General features: G+C 40.2%; 2 protein-coding genes across 3 annotated transcripts in view; both read right to left on the bottom strand.

The window, feature by feature from the left end:
- ttyh2 (tweety family member 2) overlaps positions 1-6724 on the bottom strand; it is a 60648-nt gene extending 53924 nt beyond the window's left edge. The window contains exon 1 of the mRNA XM_042398288.1: positions 6091-6724. Within this exon, the coding sequence (XP_042254222.1) occupies positions 6091-6219 (129 nt within the window). The 5' untranslated portion in view covers positions 6220-6724. The remainder of the gene's footprint in view (positions 1-6090) is intronic.
- Positions 6725-7823: 1099 nt separating this feature from the next.
- Positions 7824-11733, bottom strand: rpl38 (ribosomal protein L38). 2 transcript variants are annotated; one of them, XM_042397236.1, is made up of 5 exons: positions 11652-11733; positions 11419-11445; positions 10767-10827; positions 9950-10072; positions 7824-7892 (listed from the first exon to the last, which is right to left on the bottom strand). In XM_042397236.1, the coding sequence occupies exons 2-5, from the start codon at positions 11419-11421 to the stop codon at positions 7867-7869; spliced, it is 213 nt and encodes a 70-aa protein (XP_042253170.1). In that variant the 5' UTR covers positions 11422-11445; positions 11652-11733; the 3' UTR covers positions 7824-7866. The 2 variants fall into 2 exon arrangements, with proteins under 2 accessions (XP_042253170.1, XP_042253172.1); XM_042397238.1 differs by lacking the exon at positions 11652-11733 and adding an exon at positions 11633-11651.
- Positions 11734-12811: the final 1078 nt, after the last annotated feature.

Below are 12811 nucleotides of genomic sequence, written 5' to 3'. Positions count from 1 at the left end.
TATCGAATCAAAGCCGGAATTGAATCGGGACCTTGTGAATTGGAATCGAATCGATCTGGTAAGTCCGAATCAATACCCAGCCCTAGTGGCTCCTGTTGTTTGTGACTGTTGGCAGATTTTCCTTCAGCAACAGCGGAACAACTAATTTTATGCTGTTGTCTGTGCTTAACTGAGCATGCATTGAGCATTTACAGTATCAACCACAGCTGATCATAGGAATACAGTCAATGCTCATGAAAAATGCCTGTTTTTTTCCCAACAAAAGACCTCATCTGTAGAAGTAACATAACTCTGATACATAGCAATTACAATATCAGTCACTGTTCAGCCTGATAAAATGAGTACACTGGATAACGTCAGAGTTTCCTGAATTGCTGAATGTATATGAGGAACAGCGGTCCATGTGATGGAACCTGAAAGCATTTGGCACAAACTTGTTTGGGTCACAAAGCAGGAAATGGTAAGGGAAGTCAGATGGACTAGGACCTGCTGACCTACACATGATGCCACAAACACACACACACACACACACACACACACACACACACACACACACACACACACACACACAAATTAAACCCCCGTCCTATTTTAGGGTGAGCATTTTCAGTTTACAGTTTTTGCCCTCTTCCCATCCTCAAGGCCACCAGACAGAGAGATGAGGGGCAAAGAAATATATTTCTCACATCACACAGACCGGTGTGCTGTGGAAGGCCGATTGATTGTTGAGAACATCAGCAGATTGCCTCTCTACAAGATGGATGTGTCACTTTGTGAGCAGGAGGTCAGTAAATGACTCAGTATGCTTAAAACAAAGTGCTCGTTGGATAGTCAAGCCCCTTTCCGACTATAAAATCAGCGTGGTGTATCTGTGTCTTTTGTAACTTTCCCAAATTTCAACAATCACGCCCACTTCACACAACAAGTGAAAGTAGGCAGGTCAAGCTCTGTTTTTTCATTCTTCACCAACAACTCCTGTCACTTTTCATCACCGAGTGCAACACCATGAATACCTTCGAAGAGTGCCTGTCTAAAACACCCTGATTGTCTAGAGGTCTTGGAGAGAGATCGTCATGGAGGTAGAGGTAAGCTATGATGGCAGGTTTTTAACTTTGCCTTCGAGAACGGCCATTCAAAACAGGTATACTGGGACGACACGTTCTATGACCTAATTCATTTCAAGCACACTGGAACCTTAAGTGCAGTTCAATGCAGCATTGGATGAAATTTTCCAAAATATGTGACTGTAAGATTAAGGAGAATTGCTTGTTTATTGTCAGAAGACAGAAATTAGAGAAGAGCTCTGGTCAGGTGATTCAGCTTACAGGCATTCCAGCACGGACAACACCAGTGTCCAACAGAGGGTGAGAAACCGACTACCACACACACACACACACACAAACACAAAGAACAGTGAGAGATCGCGACCCCTTACATTCCATCACATTCGATGGCCCAAAGCCAACAGAGGAATTTAACCAGGATTGCCCACACTACAACTGGCCAATTACAATTCCTCTGACAAGGCATGGCTCAACTGCTCAATAGTCTCCACTAAACATTGATTCAGCAACTCCTTTACAAAAGAGTGGACTCAACATTACACAGCTTGATTAAGAGGCTTAATTTTTCTCCACTTACGCTGAATTCTTAACTATTAAACACTGCACATGTGCAATGCGGTTTATCACCCCATAGTAGAAATAAACAGCACTGGGAAAATATAACTGTTATTAATACCAGTGTGACGCTTAGATGCTTTCACTGCTTTACAGTCTGACCACTAGCACTTAGAATAAACTGCCAACCACATTTAATCGATTGAGTCACCTCATTAGCAACACTAACACTAGCCCTAAATAATTCACACGTATTATAGCAACCTGACAACCATGCATGTACATCCGGGGGCAATATATCACCTTTTCCCTAGTTCTTCATTCCCTTGATTGGATATACAGGATATTGTCGCCGCTGCTAATCCAGTCAAAACAGGAGGTGGTGATCAAAATTAAGCTTGACAGCCCACAAAGGACAGGAAATGTAATGGCCTAAATAGCCTTGCATCGACTTGAGATTGTGTCATTAGCTTTGGTGCTTTACGGAAAATTGCTCTCCAAAGTGGAAGCATGAGGGTTTGTGTCAGTGAAGGAAAGACAAAAGAGAATGGGAGCTTTTGCTTTTGTAAGACTTGAGGCAGAATAAGAGAAACAGATAAACAAAAGTCATAGAAAAAAAGAGAGGTTGATGGTTGTGGTGTTGGGCTGTGCGATATGACCAAAATCTTATATGCCGATATAGGTCACGTCATATCCAGATAACGATACATATTACGATATAGCACATTTTCTGTAAATTCAATGAATTAATAGCTTATATAAAATGACCACATGGAAAGGCCTATTTCTTATTACATTCTGAATTATATCTTATACATTTTTGTGATTCTTTGCCACATGGTGTGCCCTGGGCAAAAGCCTCTTGCAACACCTGAGTCTGGGGTTTGTTTTGAGCACTTGACTGTACTTTTGTGGTTCTCATCTCCGTACTATTTAATATGATTCTTGCATAGGTGGTAAAAGAGGTTAGTGGTGTTTAAGTCTGTTGTAGGAACTGGTCTGTGGCATAATTTGAAAAGTATGGTTTTCTAGTCTGTTACGGCCTTTTCATACATAAACCACGTCCATGTGACAGAAGTAGACCCTCTTTAAGGTACCAGTTCCTCGTTTGGTCTTGGCTGGTTAGAGTCATTCTGTTTGGAATTACCCCATTCTGTGTCATGTTCACTCTCCTCCATGTTTTTGTGTATTGCCTTCATGCAAATTTCCTGCCTGCATCCGTGCAATGTGGAAGAACGCAAGGCGTCATCCAAATGATGAAAAATATTGCTGTAAAGAGCGTGATTTGTGACGCAGTGAAATAAATGATAGAGCACAATATGAAACAATATACATTTTTCTATTGTCACATGATATATATATCATCATATTGCACAGCCCTGTTGCGGTGATTTGGGTTTTCCCATCCCTGGCTGGCTGACTGACTGCTTGTGGTTGACGGTTAGGAGGAAGTGCTGCACTCCTGCTGAGACTCACCACCCTCCCATCGCACACCCCGTGGCTCTGACTCCATACTTCCACTGTGGCACAGAGAATGGAAGCTGGCAGCACGAAAAGAAAAAAATTCCACTTAGTTTGCCTCTGTCTGTCTCTTCTCTGATACCAGCACAACATTATTCCACTTCAGTTGAGCTCAAGTTAAAAGCAAAGGGCAGCATCACAGATGAATGTTGAAACCAATGTTTAAGTGCTTTAAGATGCAATTGGGCCATAAATGCTGGCACTGATTTCGAAAAACCTCTAAGTCTCTGTAGAAATAGAGTCAGTCATCTTTTTCTGAGGCAGCCTGGACTCCCTGCACTTATGTTGCAATGATTTCATATTAACAAAGGATCTCATGAACACGTGTATGTGACAGAGGTTGCTCATAGTGATGAAAATGATCATCTGACTCTGTAGTTCCCCTCAGCTCTACAGAGCTTTTTAGCATTTTTCAGCTCATTTTGATTTTCCGTCACTTAACCTAAAGGCCTATTCATGGTGGAAGCATCCAGAGTATTGTTCATGCTGACTCACTAAGTGTGTTTCTATGCACCTGTATGTGCGGAAAACACCGGAAATTTGGAAAAAAAGTCAAAATTTCACACCTTTTTATACCTGGCTGAGGTGGAAAAGTTAGTGTATCGATGCAATGGAAACAGACTTTGTAAATAAATTATTATGTACATGAAGCATTTTACTTGGATGCTTCTGCTTCACTTCAGGGGCGAAAAATGCCAGCAGACACAAACATCAGATCTGTGCAGAGCGATGAGGCGACTATAAAGTTCCTTGATCCATGAAACAAACATAAATGTCATATTTCTTTAATTTGAGTTTTGATTGGTGATCTTTTAATTACACCAACTGTTTATATCACTGAGACCAACTCCTACAGTCGTATAACAGTAATGGATATAAAGACGCCTTCATTAACATTTTCTTTTCACAACATTCTGGAAATTCTGTCAAAACTCAGGGACCATTTGGATGGACAAACTTGACTTACGACACTTTAAAGGGACCAATCATGGTTTTTGTGACTGTCTGTTATTTTTATACTGTCTTAATGTCAGATGTCTATGTTAAACATAGTTAAAGGTCCAGAACTTGAGGTGAGTGTATGTAAAATGCTCCCTGCAAGTCAAAAGCCAGGGCTTCAACCTGCTCTGAACGCTTCGTTTGCAACGTCACCTCTATTTCCTCCTCTTGATGAAGTCAGCTTCCTCCTTCTTGCCCATAAACCGCCATCAGTTCCAAGGGTTGTTTGCATTGTCCACTTGCATATTTTGGATTCTGGCTCGAACATGTACTGATGTATTTGAGAAGTTTCCATTTTGAGTATAAAACAAGAAAAAGAAGTGAATTCCTCCTACTACTGTTTGTTTACATAGCCTCCAGAGACACTGGAAGTCAGCCAAGGGGCAGCTTCTGGGAGCTGACCAATCAGAACAGAGTGGGCTCATCGGGAGGGGGGCCTTAAAGAGACAGGAGCTAAAACATCCTGTTTCAGACAGAGGCTGAACTGAGGGGCTACATAAAGGGCCAGTATAGGACAAATAAGGAGGGTTTTTTTCACTGTAAATCATGCAAAGATATTCCAGTAGAGCCCCAGAATATAAATATAGACTTGGAAATAATAATGTGCCCTCTTTAGTAGAAGGGAGCCCTGTAGCACTAATGTCTGCTGTTATAAAGGTCTACTGCAGGTTTAGAAAGACTTTGGGGTGTTTCCTTGACTGACTCATCTTTCAGCCAATCAAGAGAGGATGCTGTTTGCTTGCCCCACCTCAGCTCCACCCTGTCTCCCATGTTTTACTGATGACAGAAATAGTATGGGAGTTTTATCTTTACTATCAAGGCACACATTACATTCATCTTTTGTGGCACAGTAGTATCCTCCCTTTATTTCAAGCAAGTCTAAACTGATCTGATTTCTGGAAGTTTAACCTTTTGCTACTTCATGTTTCTTTCCCATGAGGCCCCTCTCTTCCTCCACAGGATCCCTAAAGGTCCCCTGACCTCACTCTGTGAAAACCTCTGCGCTGAGATCCTGCAGCAATGAACTTAAATGTCACCTATTCTCGGCATGACGTAACCTCGAAAAATTAAACCGTGAAATAATGAAACATTCATAGTACTTGACATGTGTTCACAAGCAGGTCATTAGTCATCCAACAGTTGATCCCAACCCACTTCAAAGCTGTGTGAAACAGCCCTGTCACCGCATCTGGAGTTGGATGGGAACCACTTCGACTCCCATGGGTGAAACACATCTTTGCAAGCATTCACCCACAACTGTGGGTCCCGATCCTCAACTCTTCCTCTGACTCTCTCAAACACAATCTATTAGTCCCACTTAAATATACATGAAAGATGTTACCAAGTCCAACTGAAGGCAGTATTTAAAAGATAGGCATGTGTTGTCTTTACTGGTAAATGACTGTACATTTCAGTAATAAAACAACAAAACAAACAAAAACATATTCCACAATAGTGTAGTACCCCTTCTTGCAAAGAAGAGTAATATCTGCTTTTAGACAGACCTCTAAAATGACACTTTAAACAGATAACACCAATAACCCCAGCATTTCTGACTTGGTTTACTGGTCCATGTAACAGTATGCAGCTTCTTATAAATGTGTAAGAGGCTACCACTTAAGTGGGCAGGATGACACCCAGAGTGATTTTCGGTCCAATTTTTCCATCAATAATGCAAAATGGAATATTAATATGAAAGCAGTAGAAAGCATAATGATTATAAACATCCTATAACAGTGATATACAAGAGTGCAATTAGAATTATAACGAGAATGATTAACATTAACTTAGTAAATTAAAGGAATATTATAGAATCATACAATTTGTTATGTCACTGTAAATTGTCTATTGAGTAACAGACATTGCACAACCCCATAGGCATACTGTGTCCCAGTTTTACTTGTGTGCATGATAACTGGGCTTCTGGTATGTCCCATCTTCCTCCACTGACCTGCTGGTAGTTCTCCTCCTCAGGCTGGAAGCTGTTGTCAATGGGCTGAAATCTCAGGTTGATATGAGGAAAATTGTGAAGCCAGTAAGTCCACCAGGGCGCAATGTAATCCACCCGAGCCGAAGACATCCCTGCCCCGAGAAAAAAGTTAGGCTGCAGCCTAAATTAGCCTCTCTTTACTAAAGCGGGCAGTTTTGGTCTTAATCCCGTCTCATATCAAACAAAGGCAGTGATAAAAGCATGCTCGTGTGTGGAAACACACTCTCGGCCACACATGAGACAAAAACGTAGAGGAAGTCCTGCAGAAACAGCAGTGTTGTTGCAAAGTGAAATCCGACAAGGGTTTTTTTTTCATGAAAGAAAGAATAATCACACTGCGCCCATATCTCCGTGTCTGTGTGGACTCACAGCTATCCGACAGACAGCTGCTCCGAGCGCACACAGCACAGTCACCAGCGGGCACGCGCACTGATAGTAGGCACAGGACACGAGGGGGTTACAGGAGCGCGCAAAGACGCCCCTCTGATGAGTTTATAATTATCAGTCTGTAGGTATGTTTGAGGTAAAACTGTTAAATAAATACACACCTTTACCGTGTGGTGATATAATTTTCATTTTGACAAAATGTTTCATTGTTTAAGTGTTTTATCAGTCTCTCTGCCAAATTAGTACCTGCACTGCCACCTAGTGGTCATTTAAGACAATTACAAAGACCTTTACCCACAGAAATATCATAATTCCTGTCCTGGCAGGGGACGTCCCAATCAAACACCAGCAACTATTTATCTTCTCTAACTGTAAAACCAAGGTAGTGAATCATTATAAGACTGCCTTTACATCTGTAGTTCATCAGGAAGTGAATATACGAGCGAAATTAAGCCACAGAGCGCTGGTTGTTTGCTCGGTTTTTGTCCAGTTAACACTGTTAATGTCTCACAATTTTCCACCCATTCAAATCCTCTTCCTCACTGGTTTTATTCGAAGAGTCCAGACTAGTGTACACATAAAACCCACTGTTTATATAGCATGTCACTGTGATGCAGAAAAATGTTTTATGCATGCTGTAATGTATCACCACACAATGACAGTGCTCATGGTTTATTATCCACATTAGTCATTCTTAAGTGATCACCTTCCTATAGAATATTTTACACGCTGTATTTGGCAGCGTTAGGCCATTTAACTTCAATCTAACAGTAGCTGGAATTATTTTGCTGGACAAGTAAATGGAATTTATTGAGGCATTTAGTTGAAAACTAGTTTGTCAAACATCTTTTATAGACATTGATTATAATTACCTTTTATAGAATATGTGCTATAATCCTCATCTACAATATGTAATAAACAAATTACATATACTTAATTGACATTTGTTAGTGCAGTTTATGAGTGAACAGTGAGGTGTGACAACTGTAAGGATGACAAGCCTCAGAAAATGGTGTGTGGGGCATTAAAACACCTGCAGAAAATGAATGAGACCTATAAAACATCATACTGATTGTTTATTTTAACGTCTTTAGAATTGTGGGCAGGACTCGTTCGTGAGTATAGCTCAAATCTGACATCTTGTGGAGAGATGTCAAAACACCAAATATGACTACTACAGATAACCTGCCAGCTGCACATTAAGCCTAAAATGCCAGTTAGAACGACAAAATACAATCAAGTTTATCCAATCTATCATGTTCGCATCGTGGCATGAAACAATTAACACAAAACCACAGACGAATAACTTAGTTTTCCAATTTTTATTACAATTATCTGTACATCACGGATTTACTTCAGCTCCTTAACAGCCAGACCTGTAAAAGAGAAAAAAAATACACAGGTTAGAAAATACAGACAACACCAGCAAAGAGGGAGCTCTTATTTTCTGCACCCTACTCGCTATTCAATTGAGAATGGAAATGTGAACTTTAATAATTTGAAGCACTGAACCAATATTAGTGCAGACTAATGAACACATTTGAGAATGCCTTGTTTAAAAAGGAGAGAATTACCACTAATAGCGCCACCATTGAACATTTGACAATCCCACACAGACTGGCTTCATTACTCAGTCAGCCTAAAGAATCACTGCCAATCTTTCAACAAAGAGGCTTTTACTGATTCGCGCTCACCACACATTTTTTTCCCTGTCAAACCAATTACAAATAAATTACTTCAGAGCAACAGAACGCACAGAATCCCACATGATACAACCTAATCAATGCAGCCAATGAAGACTAATTATATTTGCATCAGCTTTGGCAGATATCCAGTGAAGACAGATGCAAGTGTTTCATTTACAGAGATTCGAGTGAAACATAATCTTTGAACACTTTCCTTTCAAACTGGAAGAAAAGCGGTATTAATTCTTTTGACGTACACTTCTCATTGTTTAACAGCCACATAAAACGTCCAGTGAAACACAAATGTATTTTGCCAAGAGCTCATTCAAATTAACAGAATGAAACTGCTTTGAAAGAATTTAACAGCTGCCCCCCACATGCACCATGGTTCATAGGTGACCTTAAACAGTCATTGTGAGTAGATAATCGTAAAAGTAATAACACTGGATCAGAAGACAAACTATGTATAGATTCACACTGCTACAAGGTGAGCATCTGTCTACCCTGTAAACTGTGTATGTCCATCATACTCTTTGTTCCTCTTTATCAACACATTTTACTGTTTGGCCTGAGTTATGACGACAAGACTATTCTCCCAAATATACTCTCATTTTTACAGACTGGGAATGAACAGCAAACTGATGTTAGTGGACCGGTGGAACTGGGGTTTCTGGAAGAGATCGAAACTCAGCACTTGGTCCATCATTATTCTTGCAAGTTTGTGAAATGCATCACTGGCACAACAGCCTGAGATGTTTGGACTTCTTGCTGACAGTAAGAATTATACCTTCAGTGAAGGTTTTTAGTTGTGATTAAGATTAGGCACTCATAAATATCACAACATAAATAAAACCTCAACACAACTACAGCTGTCTTTCTACTCTTGAATGTTAGGTTCAGAGTCATTTGGATAAATGAACACCAATAAAGGCTGGAAAACATGCAGTTCCTTTGCATCAGACTGTACCTGGGTGGCCCAATGAGCCTTTGAGCACTGCTATGCTAATGCTAACCTAGCAGTTTTTCTGCCAACTAACAAATATTCACAATTATAACTCACATTACACTCACATACAAGTCATGTAGACTCAAAGTGTTTAAATAAGTAATCCTTACTATGCTGCCGTGTTTTTTGAAACTTAACTCTTTGTTCCTCTTTATCAACACGTTTTTCTGTTTGGCAGGTGTTATGACGACAAGATTATTCTCCTTAATATACTCTCAATTTTACAGACTGTTGCTCCAGTCTGGAGTTTCAGTGGTCTTATAAAGCACTAAGGCCTTCTGTTCTGTAGCATCTGTGCTTTAACTTGTCATTTTCTACAGTTTAAACATTTCTAACCAACTAACAGGTTGAATCCTTGTCCTACATAAAACATTGTGATGCCTTTTTATGAATGCTCTGAAACATCTTGTTTAAGATGTTCTTTTACAGTGTATTACTACAACTGTATCTATCCTCTGCAGTCATAGATGGATCATGTCATCCCTGTGCTTGTGGCATGTACATGTACATCCAAGCGGGCATGCTAGTATGCTGTGAGCCACAAGAGGTCCAAAACTCCACAGGGTTCAGAGCAATCTAGATTATGTTCAAAGTCTAGTGTAGAAAATTCACTGACATGCAGAACCTTTCAGTGTTTCATAAACTGAGATTTCCTTCTCTGAACCATGGATGCATAAACCAGACTGTGGTGTGTCAATTGTCTAGTGTTCGCTTCAGCAGCTGACTTCTTACTAATACTGACCTGGGGGCAGGGACTGTTTGAGCTTCTCAGCCTTCTCCTTGTCTGTGATGACCAGGGTGTACAGGTATCTGCTGCAGCGCACCTTGAATTTAACATTGTCCTTGTTCTTCTTGATCTTTACGGCTGGAGGAAGACAAACAAGGTTGTGTTCAGATCCAATAAAAACAACTATTTGTATTACTATCACAATTCAAACTTTAAAGTAACACTGGTGGATATGTAAATATTTGTACAGTTTCCAAAGTAAGCTTTTTTTTCTTTAAACAGGTCCATGATTTCCAAACTTCTTAAATGTTTCCTAGAGATACCTATGTTATTTGGCAGTACTTATTGAAAAAAACAGTTTTCTTGAGAGAAAAGTGTGATTTCAATGCTAGCAAAATGTCATTTCTCAGGTATTCATGATATTTTCTAAGTTTTGAATTGTGTGCTTGGCTGTAGACAAGTTTTACATTTCCACATGTTCAGCTGTCCTGTGCACTGACTAAAATATTCAGTTACACTTCAAGTTATTTGGAATTAACTGTTACTGTACCAACATCACACTTTCTCTACTTTACCTATATTAGGTATTACATGTTTTTAAGACACATCTAAGAAAAACCAGGACCGGTACAGTATAGCATTATCCAAGCTGCCATTTGCCATACATACTTGTTTGTATATATCTTAGTGGCAGAAATCACATGCAACTTCTCAACCACAGCCAACTTTTGTCCTGATACTGACAAATGTGCATATAATTCTGTAGTTTTATAGCAAGAAACAGACCAGTCAACCAGTACATGCAGTGTAGGAGTGTAAGAGCTTAACTTACACTTGGCATCCTTCCTCCTGGCTGTCAGCAGGAAATCTTTGATTTCTTCGATCTTGCGAGGCTACAAGCAAATAAAGAACAGGGCAGACAATTATTCTTCCGTAAAATCATCAGCTTTTAACGCAGATTGGGATTGAACAGCAAACTGATGTTAGTGGACCGGTGGAACTGGGGTTTCTGTAAGAGATCGAAACTCAGCACTTGGTCCATCATTATTCTTGCAAGTTTGTGAAATGCATCACTGGCACAACAGCCTGAGATGTTTGGACTTCTTGCTGACGGAAGTAATAACCGTGACTGTAACGTAACGGCTATTAACTGTGTGTAGCTCATAGATAGCACAACGTGAGTAAAACCTTAACACAACCACAACTGTTTTTCTACTACAGAGTGTTAATTTCAGAGACATTTGGGGAAATTAATACCAATAAAGGCTGGAAAACATGCAAGTCCTTTGCATCAGACTGTAGCCGGGTGGCCCAATGAGCGCCACTATGCTAATGCTAACCACCTAGCATGTCATCTGCCGGCTAACACACAAACTTACACAACTTCAATTCACGTTACACTAAAATACAAAACGCAAGTTACAACCCTGTCGGTCATTTATTCTCTTATCTAACGAAGTGTTTAAATGAGACGTTATGCTTACCATGTTGCCGTATCTGCGGACTGAGAGCTGTGGAAGAGCAAAGAAACATGGAGTCAGTCCAACGATTAAAACAACGGGAAGAAATGTGTTGAAAAACAAATTTTCATCTCGCCATTTAGTTAACGGGGTAAAGAATTATAATTTAGCTGAAACGGGGATATAAATATTAACGTTAAAGAGGATGGATGATGATTAAAATTGCGATTTTGTTTACGTGAGAACGTGAAACTCACTCAGTCTGCCAGAGAGGGGATGAAAAGGGGTGGAACTTCCGGTTGAAAAAGCTTTTATACTGCACTACGGCCACCACAGAGGGCCAATATTAGTGAAGAAAAGCGTTTCTCCCGTTGTAACCAGGTTTATGCCGATAGATAGATACACGGTGGCGGCTGTAGAGTCAAAATATTGGGGAGGACGGGAGGAAAACCAACATGGAATGACCCCGACTCTTGTGAATTACAGGAGGCGGTGGAGGATGTCCATCAAACTTCTCCCACCCCTTCTGTAAGTAAATACACATCTAAATGAACACTTACTTGGTGATTTTTTCCTGATATATTTTCTATGATTGCTCAGAACAGTCTCTTCTTTAACCTTTTTGTCTTGTGGCTTCTAAAATCAAAGCTGTGTCTACATGTGAACTCTCATCACCTGTTCCATAAGTCTACCAGTTGTGACCAGTTTAATCAAAAAAGTGCTGTTATTGTGGCAGGTTTTAGAGTCTTAAAGAAGTTAAATTATTCAGTAATTCATGACCTGACGTAGGTTTTTGCATGATGATGTTGCTACATGTAAACCGATATAAACACCCTGGCCTGCCTAGTCAGTATCAAGAGACAGACTGAGCACTCACTGTAGCTGCTGGTCTGCTAAATGTGCTAACAGACACACACAGATGGAGAACTCACTGTTGCTGTTGCTCAAACTTTAAAAAATAAACTCTGAGCTCTCCTCCCGCTAGTAAACAGCTCCAGATCAGAGCAGTATCCGATGTGACTCGCAGGTGTTTGTCTTTCCAAAGTTCCAGATGTGCTCCCGGCTCTTGGCTCCTCTGAGCTGTATGTGTTGGGGGGACATCCAGCTTTGGACGACGTAATAGTCATGATCGGACCGACACTATTTCAGCCATAACTCTAATGTATCTCACCTCGTAAATGGTCACATAGTTTAGTAATTAATGTTACACAACAGCATTTGCGCTGCAATATGACTCCAGAATAAAACATGAGACACTACTTTTGCTGAAAAGAAAATTGGAAATGAGTCTATGATGAGCCCAGTCTGATGTGTGTAGAGGTGTGCGTGGTTATTCTGCAGAAGCCTGGTGCTGTTTTTAGCTGATGTAATGAAGGTACCCTGTCTATATGAAATATGTAATATTTACACTTACACT

This window comes from Thunnus maccoyii, chromosome 20, assembly GCF_910596095.1.
Source record: "Thunnus maccoyii chromosome 20, fThuMac1.1, whole genome shotgun sequence".
NCBI classification, from domain to species: domain Eukaryota; kingdom Metazoa; phylum Chordata; class Actinopteri; order Scombriformes; family Scombridae; genus Thunnus; species Thunnus maccoyii.
Note: the sequence above shows the minus strand (reverse complement) of the source record. Positions and strands in the feature narration are given on the sequence as shown.